Source organism: Salarias fasciatus (assembly GCF_902148845.1).
Source record: "Salarias fasciatus chromosome 23 unlocalized genomic scaffold, fSalaFa1.1 super_scaffold_20, whole genome shotgun sequence".
In the NCBI taxonomy this organism is placed as follows: domain Eukaryota; kingdom Metazoa; phylum Chordata; class Actinopteri; order Blenniiformes; family Blenniidae; genus Salarias; species Salarias fasciatus.
In genome coordinates, this window is record NW_021941230.1 from 4,040,636 (window position 1) to 4,064,763 (window position 24,128).

A 24,128-nucleotide genomic window follows, 5' to 3' on the forward strand; every position below is an offset into this window, starting at 1 on the left:
GTTCCATGCTGGACTCTCACAGCTCTTCACACTGCACCACTGACACTCAGCAGCTCTTCTGCTGCTTCCTCTGTCACTCAGTGCTGGAAGAAGCTCTGCTCTCAGTAGATCTTCAGGACTCACAGCCTCCTCTCTGCTCTCAGTAGCTCCAGCTGCAGAGAGATGAGAGGTGGTGGTCAGAGTGTGTGAAGCAGTGAGGACTTCAGTCCTGTTCAGAGCAGCAGTCAGCAGCTCAGAGCTCATGAAGGACCACCACTGTCAGACCAACACAACAAGCCTGTGGCTCCTCTGATTGGCTGACTGTGTGTCCTCTGCTGTCCAATCCTGAAGCTGCTCAGCGTTCTCCTCTCACAGCCTCACTGAGAGTCAAACACTGGATCTTTGTTCTCACACTGACTGTGTTTAGTCCAAACCTGCTGAAAGCAGCATGGACTCACTCCAACCATCTACTGACCTCAGAGTCTGCAGGCTGCAGTCTGGACTCTGCTGGAGAGCAACCAGCTGCTGCACAGCTGGAGACCTCAGCTGGTTGTAATCCAGGTGGAGCTCCTTCAGGTGGGAGGGGTTGGACTTCAGAGCTGAGGCCAGAGAAGAACAGCTGATCTCTGACAACCTGCAGCCCTCCAACCTGAATAAAGAGAGAAAGCAGCAGAATCAATGAGGAGGAACCAATCAGATGTATTGATGGAGAAATGAGCAGCTCCACATTACTGAGTCCTGATCAATGAGCTGTTCTGTTGTTGTGGATCTTCATCACACACAACATTCACACTCCTCCTCATGTCCACACACAGCAGTTAGACTTGTAGTCAAGACCACATAGACCAAGACCAAGAGACTTCCATTTCATAGAGTATCAAGACCAGCTGAGCTCCAGACCCAGACCAGAACAAGTTTTTATCCATCTTGCGTAATAAAAATGTCTGAGCTTCATTTTCTACAAATCATCTGCAGTCAGAGAGCAGATCAACAGCTGATGGTTCTGAAACAGTTACCTGGAGGAGGCGGGGCTTAACAGAGATTCACCAATCACTGATTAACCATGTAAATGAATGACATGAAATCAAACCAACCAGCGACAGTTAATGACTGAAGGTTTAGGGAGAGTTGAAGGTCAACCATCAGCCATAGAGCCCTGATCACTAGAGCAGATAGAGATACAGCCATAGAGCTCTGATTTCTGAAAGATCATTTTTAAATAGAAGTTCAGACATCTGTGGACAAACATCTATTGACATACATCTATGTCAGTAGATGTAGAAATGCTATCTACAGTTAGTAATGACCTTTTCTGGTGTCTTGTCTCATATTATCACACAGAAATGTTTGAATGATTTATATTAATGCAGTGTTTCCTGTTTGTAATTTATTCTGTCAAGTGTCCATTTATTTCATTCATCATGAATTCAGTTTTATAATGAACATGCATGTTAACGTTCCGTTAAGAGGGGATCCAGATTCTTTCACATATGTAAACACATTTGTTTTTTAAAGTAATGCAATAGTTACTTTGTACAGTAATTATATCTAAAACATTGTAACTGCATCACTTTTTGAAGAAGTAACTGGTAACTACAACTAAGTAATTTTTGAAAGAAACTTTCCCAACCCTGGAGATGAATACACAAGATATGAGAGTGAGAGATGTGGACAGTTATATACATTTGAAGTTATTTCTTTTGCCCAGTTGTAAAAAGGAAAAACAACATGGTTCAAATATGTTTTATATTCTATAAGGTTCACACACTCCACATTTTCTTCCTCTGTCATTTCTTTATTTCTGTAAACGCTGGAATTTCCAATGGTCTTGAAGGCCTCACTGAGGTCCAAGCTGCCATAAAGCTTCCTGGAGAGCAGCAGCACAGCAGCACAGCAGAGGCTGGTTGAGGAGAGGAGCCACCAGGGAGAAAGGTTTCCGCTGAAATGTTGGCAACTTGGCCTGAAAATCAAACTTTAGTTGAAAAGACGATCCTGCTGGTCGTCCTGCTGGAAGAGCTGCAACATGAACACTGAAACTGAAGAATGATGAAGCCCAGCTGAGAAATTTACCACCAGCCAGAGACTTACAAATCCCTTCCAGACCGCTCAGCCAGTCCCAGACACTGCCAGACCCAGAGACCCCAGACCACAGACTGTCCAGACCCAGACCACAGAAAGCTGGTTTGGAGACCAAGAACGGTCTGGAGAACCACAAGTCTGACAGCAGTCAGCTGCTGCTGAGCTCAGTCCACTCTCTCACTGCAGGATCAGAGTCTCAGATCACTGCTGCTGACAAACATTTCTCCTTCTACAACAGGAACAGACAGTCAACTGACCTCAGAGTCTGCAGACCACAGAGTGGACTCTGCAGAAAACCACACAGCTGAGAAACTCCTGAATCCTGCAGAGGGTTACAGCTCAGGTCCAGATGTTCCAGATGTTTCTGGAGGGAGGGGTTGGACTTCAGAGCTGAGACCACAGAAGAACAGCTGATCTCTGACAAACTGCAGTCCTCCAACCTGAATAAAGAGAGAAAGAAGTGAGATTAGAGGACAGAGTTTGATGTTGAAGTGACTGAGAGCTGAAGAAGGTTCAGACTGGAAGAGTTTAGAAATGTAAAGTCCAAACAGCTGAAGCCTCCAGGAGGAGAAGAGCTCTCATCAACATGCTGCAGAGCTCAGTCCACTCTCTGTCCACACTACATCTGGAATCCTCCTGATCTCCTCTCAGTCCTTTGCCTTCAACAGATCCTCCCTTCAGACAGTGAACTGACCTCAGAGTCTCCAGGTTACAGTTTGGACTCTCCAGTCCAGAACACACAATCTTCACTGAGGAATCCTCCAGGATGTTCCCACTCAGGTCCAGATGTTTCAGATGGGAGGGGTCAGAGGTCAGAGCTGAGGAGATCACTTCACAGTGAGGATCAGAGAGTCCACAGCCAGAAAGACTGTAATGAGACCAGAGAGGACAGGACGCTATGAGAGAGGACACTTTGATGGACTGTTGGACATCAGAGCTTCACTTCTTCACTTTGGCTTCATGTTGACCTGGAGGAGAACCTGGAGGAGAACCTGGAGGAGAACCTGGAGGAGACAACACTGAGTTCTCAGCTCTTCTCCATGTTGCTGTTTGCAGGTCAGGCCTCAGACGTCTCTTACTTTGAAAAGTCGTTCTGTGTTGAATCAACAGTCTAGATTCTGATCTTCTTTCTTCAAATAATCCAGTTCAGAGTAAAATCAGTCCTGACCTCTGACCTCTGCCAGGGTGGACGACCCCAATGGTGGCGTTTCCCATGATGCTCAGTGAAGAGCCATGTCTCTCTTTAGGACGCCACAAAAATGAGAGTTGTGTGTGTGTGTGTGTGTGTGTGTGTGTGTGTGTGTGTGTGTGTGTGTGTGTGTGTGTGTGTGTGTGTGTGTACAGGTGGGACCTGTTATACAAAACCAAGATCAGGGTATAATCCTATGGAATGAAATCCCTCTCAACATTCAAGAGCATGTTAAATTGATTACAGAGCAGCATTGATCGATTTCATTCTCGGATTTCTTGATATTGTCTCTCAGAACTCTGCTGTCGAGCTCAAACTGTGTCCTCGACCTCGGTTACCAGGATTTAGTCTGCTCCAGACCATGGTGAGCAGACTGACTGGAGTCATCGAGCCTCCAGTCAGTCTGTTGACTACCCGACCCCCATTAGACCCCGACTGGAACTGACCCCCATTAGACCCATACTGGACCTGACCCCCATTAGACCCATACTGGACCTGACCCCCATTAGACCCCGACTGGACCCGACCCCCATTAGACCCAGACTGGACCCGACCCCCATTAGACCTACACTGGACTGGACCCCCATTAGACCCAGACTGGACCCGACCCCCATTAGACCCAGCCTGGACCTGACCCCCATTAGACCTATACTGGACCGGACCCCCATTAGACCCAGACTGGACCTGACCCCCATTAGACCCCGACTGGAACTGACCCCCATTAGACCCAGACTGGACCCGACCCCAATTAGACCCAGACTGCACCCGACCCCCATTAGACCCAGACTGGACCCGACCCCCATTAGACCTACACTGGACCGGACCCCCATTAGACCCAGACTGGAACTGACCCCCATTAGACCCCGACTGGACCTGACCCCCCTTAGACCCAGACTGGACCCGACCCCCATTAGACCCAGACTCACCTGACTCCCATTAGACCCAGACTGGACCCGACCCCCATTAGACCCAGACTGGACCGGACCCCCATTAGACCCCGACTGGAACTGAGCCCCATTAGACCCATACTGGACCCGACCCCCATTAGACCTATACTGGACCGGACCCCCATTAGACCCCGACTGGAACTGACCCCCATTAGACCCATACTGGACCGGACCCCCATTAGACCCAGACTGGACCCGACCCCAATTAGACCAAGACTGCACCCGACCCCCATTAGACCCAGACTGGACCTGACCCCCATTAGACCCAGACTGCACCCGACCCCCATTAGCCCCAGACTGGACCCGACCCCCATTAGACCCAGACTGGACCTGACCCCCATTAGGCCCATACTGGACCTGACCCCCATTAGCCCCAGACTGGACCCGACCCCCATTAGACCCAGACTGGACCTGACCCCCATTAGACCCAGACTGGACCTGACCCCCATTAGACCCATACTGGACCGGACCCCCATTAGACCCAGACTGGACCCGACCCCAATTAGACCCAGACTGGACCTGACCCCCATTAGACCCATACTGGACCGGACCCCCATTAGACCCAGACTGCCCCCGACCCCCATTAGCCCCAGACTGGAACTTACCCCCATTAGACCCATACTTTACCGGACCCCCTTTAGACCCAGACTGGACCCGACCCCAATTAGACCCAGACTGGACCAGACCCCCATTAGACCCCGACTGGACCTGACCCCCATTCGACCTAGACTGGCCCTGACCCCCATTAGACCCCGACTGGAACTTACCCCCATTAGACCCATACTTTACCGGACCCCCTTTAGACCCAGACTGGACCTGACCCCCATTCGACCCAGACTGGCCCTGACCCCCATTAGACCCCGACTGGACCTGAACCCTAATTAGACCCAGACTAGACCCGACCCCCATTAGACCCAGACTGGACCCGACCCCCATTAGACCCAGACTGGACCCGACCCCCATTAGACCCATGCTGGACCCGACCCCCATTAGACCCAGCCTGGACCCGACCCCCATTAGACCCAGACTGGACCTGAACCATAAATAGACCCAGCCTGGACCTGACCCCCATTAGACCCCGACTGGTACTGACCCCCATTAGACCCAGACTGGACCCGACCCCCATTAGACCCAGCCTGGACCTGACCACCATTAGACCCCGACTGGACCGGACCCCCACTGGACCCCGACTGGACCTGACCCCCACTGGACCCCGACTGGACCTGACCCCCATTTGACCCAGACTGGACCTGACTCCCATTAGACCCAGAATGGACCCGACCCCCATTAGACCCATACTGGACCCAAACCCCATTAGACCCAGGCTGGACCCGACCCCCATTAGACCTATACTGGACCGGACCCCCATTAGACCCAGACTGGACCCGACCCCCATTAGACCCAGACTGGACCCGACCGACATTAGACCCCGACTGGAACTGACCCCCATTAGACCCAGACTGGACCCGACCCCCATTAGACCTATACTGGTCCGGACCACCATTAGACCCATACTGGACCCGACCCCCATTAGACCTATACTGGACCGGACCCCCATTAGACCCAGACTGGACCCGACCCCCATTAGATCCAGACTGGACCCGACCCCCATTGGACCACGACTGGACCCGACCCCCATTAGACCTATACTGGACCTGACCCCCATTAGACCCAGACTGGAACTGACCCCAATTAGACCCATGCTGGACCCGACCCCCATTAGACCCAGACTGGACCCGACCCCCATTAGACCCAGCCTGGACCAGACCCCCATTAGACCCAGACTGCACCCGTCCCCCATTAGACCCAGACTGGACCTGAACCATAATTAGACCCAGACTGGACCCGCACCCATTAGACCCAGACTGGACCCGACCCCCATTAGACCCCGACTGGAACTGAGCCACATTAGACCTATACGGGACCAGACCCCCATTAGACCCCGACTGGAACTGACCCCCATTAGACCCATACTGGACCCGACCCCCATTAGACCTATACTGGACCGGACCCCCATTAGACCCAGACTGGACCTGACCCCCATTAGACCCCGACTGGAACTGACCCCCATTAGACCCATACTGGACCCGACCCCCATTAGACCCCGACTGGACCCGACCCCCATTAGAACCATGCTGGACCCGACCCCCATTAGATCCAGCCTGGACCTGACCACCATTAGACCCAGACTGCACCCGACCCCCATCAGACCCAGACTGGACCTGACCCCCATTAGACCCAGACTGGACCTGACCCCCATTAGACCCCGACTGGACCTGACCCCCCTTAGACCCAGACTGGCCCGACCCCCTTTAGACCCAGACTCACCTGACTCCCATTAGACCCAGACTGGACCCGACCCCCATTAGACCCAGACTGGACCCGACCCCCATTAGACCCAGACTGCACCCGACCCCCATTAGACCCAGACTGGACCTGACCCCCATTAGACCCAGACTGGACCTGACCCCCATTAGACCCATAATGGACCGGACCCCCATTAGACCCAGACTGGACCCGACCCCCATTAGACCGAGACTGGACCTGACCCCCATTAGACCCATACTGGACCGGACCCCCATTAGACCCAGACTGGACCAGACCCCCATTAGACCCCGACTGGACCGGACCCCCATTCGACCCAGACTGGCCCTGACCCCCATTAGACCCCGACTGGACCTGAACCCTAATTAGACCCAGACTAGACCCGACCCCCATTACACCCAGACTGGACCCGACCCCCATTAGACCCAGACTGGACCCGACCCCCATTAGACCCATACTGGACCCGACCCCCATTAGACCCAGACTGGACCTGAACCATAAATAGACCCAGCCTGGACCTGACCCCCATTAGACCCATACTGGACCCGACCCCCATTAGACCCAGACTGGACCTGAACCATAAATAGACCCAGCCTGGACCTGACCCCCATTAGACCCCGACTGGTACAGACCCCCATTAGACCTATTCTGGACCGGACCCCCATTAGACCCAGACTGGACCAGACTCCCATTAGACCCAGCCTGGACCTGACCACCATTAGACCCCGACTGGACCTGACCCCCACTGGACCCCGACTGGACCTGACTCCCATTTGACCCATACTGGACCTGACTCCCATTAGACCCAGACTGGACCCGACCCCCATTAGACCCATACTGGACCTGACCCCCATTAGACCAAGACTGGAACTGACCCCCATTAGACCCATACTGGACCTGAACCATAATTAGACCCAGACTGGACCCGACCCCCATTAGACCCAGACTGGACCCGACCCCCATTAGACCCAGACTGGACCCGACCCCCATTAGACTCAGACTGGACCTGAACCATAATTAGACCCAGACTGGACCCAACCCCCAATAGACCCAGAATGGACCTGACTCCCATTAGACCCAGACTGGACCCGACCCCCATTAGACCCAGACTGGACCCGACCCCCATTAGACCCCGACTGGAACTGACCCCCATTAGACCCAGACTGGACCCGACCCCCATTAGACCCAGACTGGACCCGACCCCCATTAGACCCAGACTGGACCCGACCCCCATTAGACCCATACTGGACCTGACCCCCATTAGACCCAGACTGGACCCGACCCCCATTAGACCCAGACTGAACCCGGCCCCCATTAGACCCATGCTGGACCCGACCCCCATTAGACCCAGCCTGGACCCGTCCCCCATTAGACCCCGACTGGACCTGAACCATAAGTAGACCCAGACTGGACCCGACCCCCATTAGACCCAGACTGGACCCGACCCCCATTAGAACCATGCTGGACCCGACCCCCATTGGACCCAGCCTGGACCTGACACCCATTAGACCCAGACTGGACCTGAACCATAATTAGACCCAGCCTGGACCTGACCCCCATTAGACCCATACCGGACCCGACCCCCATTAGACCTACACTGGACCGGACCCCCATTAGAACTATGCTGGACCCGACCCCCATTAGAACCATGCTGGACCCGACCCCCATCAGACCCAGACTGGACCCGACCCCCATCAGACCCAGACTGGACCTGAACTATAACTAGACCCAGCCTGGACCTGACCCCCATTAGACCCATACCGGACCCGACCCCCATTAGACCTATACTGGACCGGACCCCCATTAGACCCAGACTGGACCTGACCCCCATTAGACCCCGACTGGAACTGACCCCAAATAGACCCATACTGGACCGGACCCCCATTAGACCCAGACTGGACCCGACCCCCATTACACCCATGCTGGACCCGACCCCCATTAGACCCCGACTGGACCTTAACCATAATTAGACCCAGCCTGGACCTGACCCCCATTAGACCCATACCGGACCCGACCCCCATTAGACCTATACTGGACCGGACCCCCATTAGAACTATGCTGGACCCGACCCCCATTAGAACCATGCTGGACCCGACCCCCATCAGACCCAGACTGGACCCGACCCCCATCAGACCCAGACTGGACCTGAACCATAACTAGACCCAGCCTGGACCTGACCCCCATTAGACCCATACCGGACCCGACCCCCATTAGACCTATACTGGACCGGACCCCCATTAGACCCAGACTGGACCTGACCCCCATTAGACCCCGACTGGAACTGACCCCAATTAGACCCATACTGGACCGGACCCCCATTAGACCCAGACTGGACCCGACCCCCATTACACCCATGCTGGACCCGACCCCCATTAGACCCCGACTGGACCTTAACCATAATTAGACCCATACTGGACCTGACCCCCATTAGACCAAGACTGGAACTGACCCCCATTAGACCCATACTGGACCTGAACCATAATTAGACCCAGACTGGACCCGACCCCCATTAGACCCCGACTGGACCCGACCCCCATTAGACCCAGACTGGACCCGACCCCCATTAGACCCAGACTGGACCCGACCCCCATTAGACTCAGACTGGACCTGAACCATAATTAGACCCAGACTGGACCCAACCCCCATTAGACCCAGACTGGACCTGACTCCCATTAGACCCAGACTGGACCCGACCCCCATTAGACCCCGACTGGAACTGACCCCCATTAGACCCAGACTGGACCCGACCCCCATTAGACCTATACTGGACCGGACCCCCATTAGACCCAGACTGGACCTGACCCCCATTAGACCCCGACTGGATCTGACCCCCATTAGACCCAGACTGGACCCGACCCCCATTAGACCCAGACTGGACCCGACCCCCATTAGACCCAGACTGGACCCGACCCCCATTAGACCCATACTGGACCTGACCCCCATTAGACCCAGACTGGACCCGACCCCCATTAGACCCAGACTGAACCCGACCCCCATTAGACCCATGCTGGACCCGACCCCCATTAGACCCAGCCTGGACCCGTCCCCCATTAGACCCCGACTGGACCTGAACCATAATTAGACCCAGACTGGACCCGACCCCCATTAGACCCAGACTGGACCCGACCCCCATTAGAACCATGCTGGACCCGACCCCCATTGGACCCAGCCTGGACCTGACACCCATTAGACCCAGACTGGACCTGAACCATAATTAGACCCAGCCTGGACCTGACCCCCATTAGACCCATACCGGACCCGACCCCCATTAGACCTATACTGGACCGGACCCCCATTAGAACTATGCTGGACCCGACCCCCATTAGAACCATGCTGGACCCGACCCCCATCAGACCCAGACTGGACCCGACCCCCATCAGACCCAGACTGAACCTGAACCATAACTAGACCCAGCCTGGGCCTGACCCCCATTAGACCCATACCGGACCCGACCCCCATTAGACCTATACTGGACCGGACCCCCATTAGACCCAGACTGGACCTGACCCCCATTAGACCCCGACTGGAACTGACCCCAATTAGACCCATACTGGACCGGACCCCCATAAGACCCAGACTGGACCCGACCCCCATTACACCCATGCTGGACCCGACCCCCATTAGACCCCGACTGGACCTTAACCATAATTAGACCCAGCCTGGACCTGACCCCCATTAGACCCATACCGGACCCGACCCCCATTAGACCTATACTGGACCGGACCCCCATTAGAACTATGCTGGACCCGACCCCCATTAGAACCATGCTGGACCCGACCCCCATCAGACCCAGACTGGACCCGACCCCCATCAGACCCAGACTGGACCTGAACCATAACTAGACCCAGCCTGGACCTGACCCCCATTAGACCCATACCGGACCCGACCCCCATTAGACCTATACTGGACCGGACCCCCATTAGACCCAGACTGGACCTGACCCCCATTAGACCCCGACTGGAACTGACCCCAATTAGACCCATACTGGACCGGACCCCCATTAGACCCAGACTGGACCCGACCCCCATTACACCCATGCTGGACCCGACCCCCATTAGACCCCGACTGGACCTTAACCATAATTAGACCCAGACTGGACCAAACCCCCATTAGACCTATGCTGGACCAGACCCCCATTAGACCCCAACTGGACCTGACCCCCATTCGACCCAGACTGGCCCTCACCCCCATTAGACCCCGCCTGGACCCGACCCCCATTAGACCCAGACTGGACCCGACCCCCATTAGACCCAGACTGGACCCGACCCCCATTAGACCCAGACTGGACCTGAACCATAATTAGACCCAGACTGGACCCAACCCCCATTAGACCCAGACTGGACCCGACCCCCATTAGACCCATGCTGGACCCGACCCCCATTAGACCCAGCCTGGACCCGTCCCCCATTAGACCCCGACTGGACCTGAACCATAATTAGACCCAGACTGGACCCGACCCCCATTAGACCCAGACTGGACCCGACCCCCATTAGAACCATGCTGGACCCGACCCCCATTGGACCCAGCCTGGACCTGACACCCATTAGACCCAGACTGGACCTGAACCATAATTAGACCCAGCCTGGACCTGACCCCCATTAGACCCATACCGGACCCGACCCCCATTAGACCTATACTGGACCGGACCCCCATTAGAACTATGCTGGACCCGACCCCCATTAGAACCATGCTGGACCCGACCCCCATCAGACCCAGACTGGACCCGACCCCCATCAGACCCAGACTGAACCTGAACCATAACTAGACCCAGCCTGGGCCTGACCCCCATTAGACCCATACCGGACCCGACCCCCATTAGACCTATACTGGACCGGACCCCCATTAGACCCAGACTGGACCTGACCCCCATTAGACCCCGACTGGAACTGACCCCAATTAGACCCATACTGGACCGGACCCCCATAAGACCCAGACTGGACCCGACCCCCATTACACCCATGCTGGACCCGACCCCCATTAGACCCCGACTGGACCTTAACCATAATTAGACCCAGCCTGGACCTGACCCCCATTAGACCCATACCGGACCCGACCCCCATTAGACCTATACTGGACCGGACCCCCATTAGAACTATGCTGGACCCGACCCCCATTAGAACCATGCTGGACCCGACCCCCATCAGACCCAGACTGGACCCGACCCCCATCAGACCCAGACTGGACCTGAACCATAACTAGACCCAGCCTGGACCTGACCCCCATTAGACCCATACCGGACCCGACCCCCATTAGACCTATACTGGACCGGACCCCCATTAGACCCAGACTGGACCTGACCCCCATTAGACCCCGACTGGAACTGACCCCAATTAGACCCATACTGGACCGGACCCCCATTAGACCCAGACTGGACCCGACCCCCATTACACCCATGCTGGACCCGACCCCCATTAGACCCCGACTGGACCTTAACCATAATGAGACCCAGACTGGACCAAACCCCCATTAGACCTATGCTGGACCAGACCCCCATTAGACCCCAACTGGACCTGACCCCCATTCGACCCAGACTGGCCCTCACCCCCATTAGACCCCGCCTGGACCCGACCCCCATTAGACCCAGACTGGACCCGACCCCCATTAGACCAAGACTGGACCCGACCCCCATTAGACCCAGACTGGACCTGAACCATAATTAGACCCAGACTGGACCCAACCCCCATTAGACCCAGACTGGACCCGACCCCCATTAGACCCATGCTGGACCCGACCCCCATTAGACCCAGACTGGACCTGACCCCCATTAGACCCCGACTGGAACTGACCCCCATTAGACCCATACGGGACCCGACCCCCATTAGACCAATACTGCACCGGACCCCCATTAGACCCAGACTGGACCTGACCCCCATTAGACCCAGACTGGACCCGACCCCAATTAGACCCAGACTGCACCCGACCCCCATTAGACCCAGACTGGACCTGACCCCCATTAGATCCAGACTGGACCCGACCCCCAATAGACCCCGACTGGACCCGACCCCCATTATACCCAGCCTGGACCTGACCCCCATTAGACCCATACTGGACCTGAACCATAATTAGACCCAGTCTGGATCCGACCCCCATTAGACCCAGACTTCACCAGACCCCCATTAGACCCCGACTGGACCTGAACTATAATTAGACCCAGACTAGACCCGACCCCCATTAGACCCCGACTGGTACTGACCCCCATTAGACCTATTCTGGACCGTACCCCCATTAGACCCATACTGGACCCGACCCCCATTAGACCCAGACTGGACCCGACCCCCATTAGACCCATGCTGGACCCGACCCCCATTAGACCCAGGCTGGACCTGACCCCCATTAGACCCAGACTGGACCTGAACCATAATTAGACCCAGCCTGGACCTGACCCCCATTAGACCCCGACTGGTACTGACCCCCATTAGACCTATTCTGGACCGTACCCCCATTAGACCCATACTGGACCCGACCCCCATTAGACCCAGACTGGACCCGACCCCCATTAGACCCAGACTGGACCTGACCCCCATTTGCCCCATACTGGACCTGACTCCCATTAGACCCAGACTGGACCTGAACCATAACTACACCCAGCCTGGACCTGACCCCCATTAGGCCCATACCGGACCCGACCCCCATTAGACCTATACTGGACCGGACCCCCATTAGACCCAGACTGGACCTGACCCCCATTAGACCCCGACTGGAACTGACCCCAATTAGACCCATACTGGACCGGACCCCCATTAGACCCAGACTGGACCCGACCCCCATTACACCCATGCTGGACCCGACCCCCATTAGACCCCGACTGGACCTTAACCATAATTAGACCCAGACTGGACCAAACCCCCATTAGACCTATGCTGGACCAGACCCCCACTAGACCCCAACTGGACCTGACCCCCATTCGACCCAGACTGGCCCTCACCCCCATTAGACCCCGCCTGGACCCGACCCCCATTAGACCCAGACTGGACCCGACCCCCATTAGACCAAGACTGGACCCGACCCCCATTAGACCCAGACTGGACCTGAACCATAATTAGACCCAGACTGGACCCAACCCCCATTAGACCCAGACTGGACCCGACCCCCATTAGACCCATGCTGGACCCGACCCCCATTAGACCCAGACTGGAACTGACCCCCATTAGACCCATACGGGACCCGACCCCCATTAGACCAATACTGCACCGGACCCCCATTAGACCCAGACTGGACCTGACCCCCATTAGACCCAGACTGGACCCGACCCCAATTAGACCCAGACTGCACCCGACCCCCATTAGACCCAGACTGGACCTGACCCCCATTAGACCCAGACTGGACCCGACCCCCAATAGACCCCGACTGGACCCGACCCCCATTATACCCAGCCTGGACCTGACCCCCATTAGACCCATACTGGACCTGAACCATAATTAGACCCAGTCTGGATCCGACCCCCATTAGACCCAGACTTCACCAGACCCCCATTAGACCCCGACTGGACCTGAACCATAATTAGACCCAGACTAGACCCGACCCCCATTAGACCCCGACTGGTACTGACCCCCATTAGACCTATTCTGGACCGTACCCCCATTAGACCCATACTGGACCCGACCCCCATTAGACCCAGACTGGACCCGACCCCCATTAGACCCATGCTGGACCCGACCCCCATTAGACCCAGCCTGGACCTGACCCCCATTAGACCCAGACTGGACCTGAACCATAATTAGACCCAGCCTGGACCTGACCCCCATTAGACCCCGACTGGTACTGACCCCCATTAGACCTATTCTGGACCGTACCCCCATTAGACCCATACTGGACCCGACCCCCATTAGACCCAGACTGGACCCGACCCCCATTAGACCCAGACTGGACCTGACCCCCATTTGACCCATACTGGACCTGACTCCCATTAGACCCAGACTGGACCCGACCCCCATAAGACCCAGACTGGACCTGGAGGACCAGGTCTCAGTAGTCTCCTCTGTCCTCCTGGTCTCACTCAGTGATGTGTTTCCTTGTAGCTCCAGCCCCACTAGAGTTACTGCTGAGGCTGATGCAGACCAGCAAGACTCACCTGGTCTCTGAAAGTCAGTCTGAGGGATCGACCAGAGCAGATCAGCAACATGTTGTCTCCAGTGAACCAGGAGTTAACCATCATGAACCAGGAGTTAACCATCATCAACCAGCCTCCACTAATCCACTGGTTTGCGCACAACATTTCATCCATCGTCCAAAAACATGTGAGTTCAGGAGCAGCTGATCTCCAGAGGAAGGATCTCGGTGATCTGGAGCAGTGACTCAGTTGAAGGTAGTGGTGTCATCAATACATATATATACATGTTTTTGTCCATCCTCCTCTTTTTGTTCCAGGAGCACTCATGCTGAGGTTTCGGCATTCAGTGCAAGGGGCCTTACCTGAGGGCCCACCTGGTCCTGGCTAGGGTTTTAAACCACAACCCCCCCTTCCCAAAGCCAGCGCTGTGACACGCTGAGCTAACCAGTCACTGGGATGTCATTCTGGATGTCATTGGGACGAGGTGAGTGTGGGCGGATGGTATCGAGGAGAGGGAAGATGATCACTGCTGAAGGGGTTGACCTGCCCGATGGCAACATCAGAGATGTGGAAGACAGCTCCAGAAACCAGGGATACTCCAGGCTATGGAACCAGGATGAGGCATCAAGGAGGTCAGCCACAGCCAAATATCTCCAGAGGGGCAGACAGGGCCTGAACAGTCAGCTGAATGGCAAGAGTCAAATCCAGGCCATTAACATGTCTGCCCTACCAGTAATCAGATTACCCAGCTGGTATAATATCCTGGACACTGGAAGAGATGCAAGCTACCGACTTCAAGACAAGGAAATTCCTCACACTGCAGGAGGGTTCCACCCCAAAGCCAGCGTCCTGAGGCTGAACACGAAGCGCAGAGAGGGAGGCCGAGGACTGGTGAGGGTCAGAGGTCAACGCCACCATCCAGGAGGAAACATCATCCAGAAAATGGCCCCAATGACAACCTGCTCAGTGAACGCCTCAGACAGTGGAACCCAGTGAGAAAGAGGAGCCAGAGGAGGGACCATGGAAAGACAAACCCCTACATGGCATGTTCCACCGACAATTAGAAGAAGTGGCTGACACAGAGAGAACATACCAGTGGCTGGAAAAGGCAGGACTGAAAGAGCACAGAGGCTCTGATCATGGCTGCACAACAACAGGCCCTCAACACCAGATCAACAGAGGCCGGGGTGGATCACACTAGACCAGACCCCAGGAGCAGACTGAGACAGGAAGCCCTGAAACAGTACAGACCATCACAGCAGGGGGCAAGATGCTGGTAGGAAGGGCATACAGGGAACGCCATAACCAGGCTGAGGCAGAGTATACAGAAACATCTGTGGTGAGTACGGACTGGAGAACCCAGAGTCTAGATGGAGAACACCCCAAAAGTGGTGGAGAACAACCAAGCCAAGATCCTGTCGGACCTCAAGGTTCAGACTAGCTAACTGGTGATGGCCGATCAGCCTGACATAGTGGTGGAGGAGAACCAGCAGAACCATGAGAAGAGAGCAGTAGTGATGGATGTAGCAATCCCCAGTGACAGAACATCAGAACGAAAGAACAAGAACAGCTGGAGAAGATGTAGGGTGTGAAGGCAGCAGTGGTGCCACCAGTGATGGAGGCACTCGGGGCAGGAACCCCCAAGCTGGATACCTGGCTCCAGGAAATACCAGGAACAACATCTGAGATCTCTGTCCAGAAGAGCACAGTGCTAGGAACAGCTAAGATCCAGCAGAACCCTCCAGCTCCCAGGCCTCTGGTAGATCCAGCAGAACCCTCCAGCTCCCAGGCCTCTGGTAGATCCAGCAGAACCCTCCAGCTTCCAGGCCTCTGGTAGATCCAGCAGAACCCTCCAGCTCCCAGGCCTCTGGTAGATCCAGCAGAACCCTCCAGCTCCCAGGCCTCTGGTAGATCCAGCAGAACCCTCCAGCTCCCAGGCCTCTGGTAGATCCTGCAGAACCCTCCAGCTCCCAGGCCTCTGGTAGAGGACCCCAGCTGGAAGGAGGTGCTGCCCAGGAAGGGCCACAACACAGTTCTTAATAGATTAGTAGATTATGGCTTCACAGAAGCAATGAACAAAATCAGAGCTGAACACATCTTTCACAGTGAATAACTGGCAAACCAAGGTTATCAATTCCATCTGAAGTGGCACCAGATCACCAAACACCTCGAGATGGAGTGTAAATCCAGAGAGTTTATCAGAAAGGAAAGTCACCATTAAACAAAGCAACTGTATTTCACATGTGGTGTTTATTCAGCTTTTTTTTTTGTTTAGTCATAATTGTGCAGGGGCTGGTCGGGGTGGGGGGTGTTGGGCAGGCCCAGAGCGGCTAATCGGGACAACCAGGACAATTCCCGGTGGGCCGGTCTGACGCTAGAGCCACAAGGGCCGATGTTCACTTTTTTCGTTGTGCTGATGTTAAGAATTCGTCGAGCTGTGATTGACTGCGTGTGTGTGCTTTTATGTTGAACTGGGCGCTCTTATTGTTGAAGACGTCCGCACTTCCTTCCTGCTCCTGCGTTCATGGTGATGGAGCAGTCAGTGACGATGTGTGCTATGTTCCAAATGATGTTAAATAAATGTGTAAATGCAGGACCTCCTTCTTTCACCTGCGTAATATTTCTAAATCAGGAACATGTTGACTCAAAACGATGCTGAGAAATGAATCCATCATTTGTTCCTCCAGAGTAGACTACTGTAACTCCTTGTTATCAGGGGCCCCAAGAACTGCCTAAAAGTCTCCAACTGGTTCAAAATGCTGCAGCAAGAGTTCTCCACTGATTAATCGAGGTAACCCAGACCCAGTGGGTGCAAGCGTTTACTTAAAGCGATACGTCAACATTTTGGCAAATTGGCCCATTTAGCGCAATTCCTTAGTCATTTCGAACAGCATACTGACTGTTTTTTGTGAGGGTGAGCTGTTGTTTATTCAGAGGTGAGTCGGGGAAGGTTTTTGGGACGGACACAATGGAAGTGGATGGTATTTTTGTTCCTCCTCGTCAAACTCATCAAATACACAATCCAACAACCCCAAAACACTTTGGTGGACACGTTATGATCCGCACATTCACTACACTGTGGAACACCAACAAATAATATTGTAGCGTTATGACACTGAAGCAAATACTGGGAACTACTTTTTCTTTTGAAATCACTACGCCCAGACGCCATATTTAGTAAGTAGTTCCGTCTTAGCAATCTTCGCATAAACAACTCAATCTGGTAATTTTGCATTAATATTCCACAGTGTAGTGATTGTGCGGATTATAACGTGTCCACCAAAGTGTTTTGGGGTTGTTGGATTGTGTATTTGATGAGTTTGACGAGGGGGAACAAAAATACCGTTCACCTCCATTGTGTCCATCCCGAAAACCTTCCCCGACTCACCTCTGAATAAACAACAGCTCGCCCTCACAAAAAAAGTAAGTATGCTGTTCGAAATGACTAAGGAATTGCGCTAAATGGGCCAATTTGCCAAAATGCTGAAGTATCGCTTTAACCCCGGGCTCCTACCATGTGGAACCGGCTCCCATCTGCTTCTTTCTCTCCTTTCAATGTAATTTCATTGTACTGCTGTAATTTCATTGTATTGCTACATGTCATTGATGATTGTTCCTCTTGTACCCTATCAATCAATCAGTCAATCAATCAATCAATCAATCAATTTATTTTTGTATAGCCCAGTATCACAACAACAGTTGCCTCAGAGGGCTTCAAGATGTTACATTGATTGGTAAAAATAAAAACAGTGAATAAGCATAATGTACCCTGTGTTTATATATGAACTGTATGTAGATACAAGAACCTGTCTGTCCTGTCTCCTTCTCTTTCTGTCCCCTCACCCCAACCGGAACAGCAGAAAGCCTCCACCTCTGATCCTGGTTCTGCAGGTTTCTTCCTGTTAAAAGGGAGTTTTTCCTTTCCGCAGCTGCTTATGCTGCTCATGTGGATCTGTTGGGTTTTCTCTGTAAAAGTGTTTAGAAATGACCATGTTGTAATTGGCACTTCATAAATAAAGCTGAATTGAACTGAATTGAATGTTTGTTGTTTGCTCTTTTCTAAACATAGCCTGCTGTGCGTTGTTTATGTTCTGAATTTAAGTTTATGCCGGGTGCATGATCGATAGTGGGTAGTATCGAGCTAAGCAGTTTATATAGGCCTACTTTATTTAGCCTATTGTTTATTAATTACTAAATTGGCCTACACTGCCTTAATAACTGGACTTAATTATTAAGATCTGAAACTGTGATAGAGTCTGAGGCGCATCTCCTATTCTATGCTGTTCATTGGTAGCCAGTTGTTTATTTGTTTTTTTTTTCTTCCTGTATTAGCCCAATTTATTTCAAGTGTTTGCCAAAGCCCAAGTAACTGTAGGCCATGGGCCATGTTTGTTTTGTTTGGCCCGTTTATTCTCAAGCCTATTTCATTTATATTATTGGTTGACAGATTTGGCACCTGATATCAATAAAGTTCAGCAGTGAAAGTAATCTTCTTTTCATGCCTTACTACCCCCTAATAAATAAATAAATAAATAAATAAATATTGCTGCGCAAATGGCTACATTTTTTTCAGAGTTGCTTGCAGGAGACTTCATGTCGTCATGTCGGTCAAGAACGGCATGGTTTTTAAATTGTCTGCAGTCTGCAGGTTTGAGTTTGTTAAACAAACACGGCGACTGTCTAAAGGTTGATTTTTTTTTTCCATCATAATCTTGAAAGCGACTATTTTGCTCTTTTTACACGAACAAAGACACTGGTTCATCATAAACAAGAAATCCAGAGAAGAGAGACAAGAAAGAAACAAATGACACTATTACGAGTAAAAGTGTGCATAATCATGGCATTTACAATGTAACCGCACATTCAACATGTTCAGAGGACAACGCAGCTTTTCCTTTTCAAGGGCGACCAGCGTCTCGCTGCAGAAGCAGAACACAAGTGTCGGCTGGCAGGTGAGACGCGCCGGGATACAGTCAGGTCGGCACCACTCCAAGTCGGCCCCGGCCAACTCGGCACCGCCCCGGGATACAGTCAACTCGGCATCAAGCCAAGTCGGCATCAAGCCAAGTCGGCCTCGCGGGCGGGGGGGGCTCTCGAGTGGCCGAGTTGGTCGGTGCGGACTTGACTGTAAGCTGCTTACCAACTCGGCCAAAAGCGTCTTTCTTTTTTTTTTAATCACGATGGTGGATAATGTACCTGGAGCTTCATGTTTGACGTCCGAGTAGCTTAGCTACGAGCGCGCAGCGCTTAGCGGCTGTCTGGTCATGTGACCGGTCCCAAGGCATTCTGGGAATCGTAGTGCAGCGATGCCGGCTGCGCCGCGACGATTTGCAGTTTTTTTCGTGCCGGCAGCGCCGCTTCTCCTCACGTAGCAGGCAGGGGACTGGAGGACAAACTGTGTGGTTATGGTGACTGACAGGCTAGAGGTGGAGAATGGACCTGGAGCTTCATGGTTGACGTCCTGTTTGAACCGAGTAGCTTCGCTACGAGCGCACAGCGCGAGCGGCTGTCTGGTCATGTGACCAGATCATGTGACCGGCATGTGATCCGCGAACGCCGCCTGATCAAACCAGTCGCCTGCATTATAATTTTATTGTAATGTTCTCCACCCCTGAAGTTTGGTCAGCCAGTACAATTAATTTATTTTTACCCAATCAGTGGAAACCTAGGAAGACCGAAGCTGCATGACGAACTCGATCATACTTGTTGTATTTCATCCCAACCACAACATAATACCTGTATTGCATTATGCTTATGCGGATTTGTTCATTTCTGATCAACATTGTTAGTTTATCAGTCATTATTCTTTTCTTTAACAAACATTGTCATTTGCAAAAGCATGTATTTTGTTGTAAATGTTGTTTGCCCGCCATCTAGTGTGCGTCAACAGTAATAGCAACTGGGACTGTAATATCAAACGATTACCAGTAGTACATGTTAAGCTGTTCATATGGTTTCTTGGCGTTCATAAGCTCATAAACGTAGCCCTCCGGTAAAATATTATATACATTTCATTTCACTGAAATGACGGTCGTCATGTATACATTTAAATCACGTGTCAAACTCCAGTCCTCAGGAGCGGTGACCCTACATGTTTTAGATCTAATTGTAAATCTAACTGTACTGGCTGACCAAACTTCGGGGGTGGAGAACATTACAATAAAATTATAATGCAGGCGACTGGTTTGATCAGGCGGCGTTCGCGGATCACATGCCGGTCACATGATCTGGTCACATGACCAGACAGCCGCTCGCGCTGTGCGCTCGTAGCGAAGCTACTCGGTTCAAACAGGACGTCAACCATGAAGCTCCAGGTCCATTCTCCACCTCTAACCTGTCAGTCACCATAACCACACAGTTTGTCCTCCAGTCCCCTGCCTGCTACGTGAGGAGAAGCGGCGCTGCCGGCACGAACAAAACTGCAAATCGTCGCGGCGCAGCCGGCATCGCTGCACTACGATTCCCAGAATGCCTTGGGACCGGTCACATGACCAGACAGCCGCTAAGCGCTGCGCGCTCGTAGCTAAGCTACTCGGACGTCAAACATGAAGCTCCCAGGTACATTATCCACCATCGTGATTAAAAAAAAAAGAAAGACGCTTTTGGCCGAGTTGGTTAGCAGCTTACAATCAAGTCCGCACCGACCAACTCGGCCACTCGAGAGCCCCCTGCCCGCGAGGCCGACTTGGCAAGATGCAAGATGCCGACTTGGCTTGATGCCGACTTGGCTTGATGCCGAGTTGACTGTATCCCGGGGCGGGGCCGAGTTGGCCGGGGCCGACTTGGAGTGGTGCCGACCTGACTGTAAACCAGACGCGCCGCATGCAGGCGGTGGATCTGCCGCTGTGTGGAGGTCTGAGGTGTTGCTGGGGTCCCTCTCTGGCTGCTGGACGTTGGGGCCTCGCCGGACTCTCCCTGTTCCCAGATGACTCCTCATCGGTGACAGACCCTCATCTGTCGTCACCTCCAGCCCCCCTTCCCTGTTTCCCAGGCCGGTGCACGCTTCTCCATGTTCCTCCATGCTCTGCTGTAGAGATGTTCCGATTCCGATACCAGTATCGGAAATTGCGCCGATACTGCTGAAAATGCTGGCATCGGTATTGGCGAGTACTGGAGTCCAGGCACCGATCCGATACCACGTCATTAATTAAATTAGTATTTACTGGTCAGCTCCGTTAGCTCCGTTAGCACTGACACTTCTTCTTCTGTAAGGTTTATGGTAGCTTGCATCCCATTGGTTGCACTACCGCCATCTGCTGGTCGTTAGCTCTGACACAGTTCTTTGCCGCACAACTGCTGCAGCTTGCTGTTCTTGAGAAGAAGAATGGATCACGTGACTGACGTACAGCGCCGCCCGTTAAAGAAGCCTATTTTTTTGTTTAGAGTGCAGCTTCTGCTCTTTTGGATTTTTATTTTTTGAATGTGACTTCATAGGTTGGTTTTGGACTATAACATTTTGGAAAGTAATATTTTAAGTTGCTGTTGAACTATTTTTTTGCTGTTCTATTTAAACTGCCTGTTAATTTTACTATGTTATGTTTGCACCCTAATTAAAAAAAAATATTTCTAGATTTGTTTATTAAATTAATGTTGCACTACTGTTATTTATTTACTGTTTTATCTAAATGCCCTCATTTTACAATATTGGGTCTGCACTTTAATTTAAAAATGCAACAACATATATTCCTAGATTTATTTAAGTTGTCGTTGCACTACTGTTTATTATTGTTCTATTTAAATTCCCTTTTAATTTAAAAACATTGGGGCTGCACTTTAAGTTATTGAAAATAATTAGTCCCAGATTGATTTAGTTCAATTGCATTTGCACTATAAAGTTTTTATACTGTTCTATTTAAAAATAAATGCCTTGAATTTGCTGTATTGATTCATGATTTAGAGGGTTTAACCTGAGCCAGGCCTCACCACAGTGATAATCATGTGACAGTCATGCAGGCGTGGCATGGTATTATTTTATAATACACTGGTATCGGATCGGGACTCGGTATCGGCCGATACCAACTGTAAAAGTATCAGAATCGGTATCGGGAGGCAAAAAATGGTATTGGAACATCTCTACTCTGCTGTGCACCTGCTCCCTTTCTGTGACCCGGCCAATACCAGTAGCCGAGGCATCTTCGATAGACCTAAAACTATTCTAAGGATGCCGGGCGGGTTCGGTTTTGAAAATTGATAAAAAAAATCGTTCGTGCGGGCGGATAGCGGGCGGATGGAGATTTTAAGAAGTGTTTGCAGATGGAAAAATAAGCCATCCGCGCATCTCTATTGGAAACAGCTATGAAGGAGGCGCACAAATTCGGCTGCTCAGCGCACGACACAATGACCTCATCCCCACCATCAATCCATAATACAGAGAGAGCAGAGCTTCACAACGGGGCGAGTGACAGTTTGGATGTACAGAGAGTGGACAGGGGGCCCAGGCAGAGCGGGGGCAGGAGCTGTAGCGACTGTGGCTCCTCTAAACATGCAGCCAGAGATCAGTCATGCCCTGCTTGGGGAAAACGTTGTCCCAACTGTATCAAGTTGAACCATTTTGCACGCTGTTGTCGCTCCTCTCCTGCATCGCATGATGCTGCTGCTGTTCCCATAAACGCTGTTCAGACCTCACAGCCTGCCTTCAAGCTTTGTACATGCAGTGTGGGCACAGCTCTAATCCCGCTGCTCATGGACACAGGGGCAAAAGTGTCAATCCTGAACAAACACATTTTTGACTGCTTCTTCAGTCAGGTGCTTCTGGAAGCAGCAGTTACTCCCATCATTCTCCCATCTCCACCCTGGGTGTGGCTCACTTCCCGGTCAGATATGGCCAACAATGTGCGCCTAAGATCAAGTTCTGTATCACCCAGAAGGGAGCGAACATTATGGGCCTTGACTTGTTCCTTGCCCTGGGTTTCACAGTGAGTGATGCCAGAGACCAGCACGTCTTACATGTTGCCACCTCCTGGCCTGACGGCTACCCACAGCTGTTTAATGGGCTGGGCTGCAAGACAGGATTTGTACACCAGCCTACGGTCGACCAGTCAATCCGCCCTGTCATCCAGCCTCTGCGGTGCATTCCCCTGGCCTTCTGGGACGCAGTGGAGACCGAGTTGCAGCGCCTGGTGGAGGCAGACATCGTCGAGTCTCTCAACGCCTCGCCATGGGTGTCAAACCTGGTGATAGCCAAGAGGAAGGGGACGGACTGCGACTCTTTGTGGAAGACACATATGAACAGAGCCATCGTCCTGGACAAATATCCTCTGCCCACACCTGAGGCGCTCACCAGTCATTTCCACAACTCTGCTGTTTTTAGTAAGATGGACTTATGGAACAGCTACCTACATGTTCCCCTGTCACAAGCTGGCATGAATATCATGTGTTTGTCATGCATTTTGGGGTATTTAGGTTCAAATGCATGGCATTTGGACTCACATCAGTCCCGAGCTGTTTTCAGAAGCTAATGTCACTCACACTGGCTGGTATCCAGGGTGTCTCCATCTACCTGGATGACGTGGTTGTGCATGCACCCTCCGCCTCACTGCATGACGCCTGCCTGGTGCAA

At 52.6% G+C, this 24,128-nt stretch overlaps 1 protein-coding gene across 1 annotated transcript in view; it reads right to left on the bottom strand.

Annotated features, from left to right (window-relative positions):
- Positions 1-93: 93 nt before the first annotated feature.
- Positions 94-24,128, bottom strand: part of LOC115384142 (NLR family CARD domain-containing protein 3-like) — a gene marked incomplete at its 5' end in the record, with an annotated part of 30,440 nt that continues 6,405 nt past the window's right edge. Inside the window, 3 exons of the mRNA XM_030086477.1 lie at positions 94-152; positions 455-628; positions 2,753-2,926. Of these exons, the coding sequence (XP_029942337.1) occupies positions 140-152; positions 455-628; positions 2,753-2,926 (361 nt within the window). The remainder of the gene's footprint in view (positions 153-454; positions 629-2,752; positions 2,927-24,128) is intronic.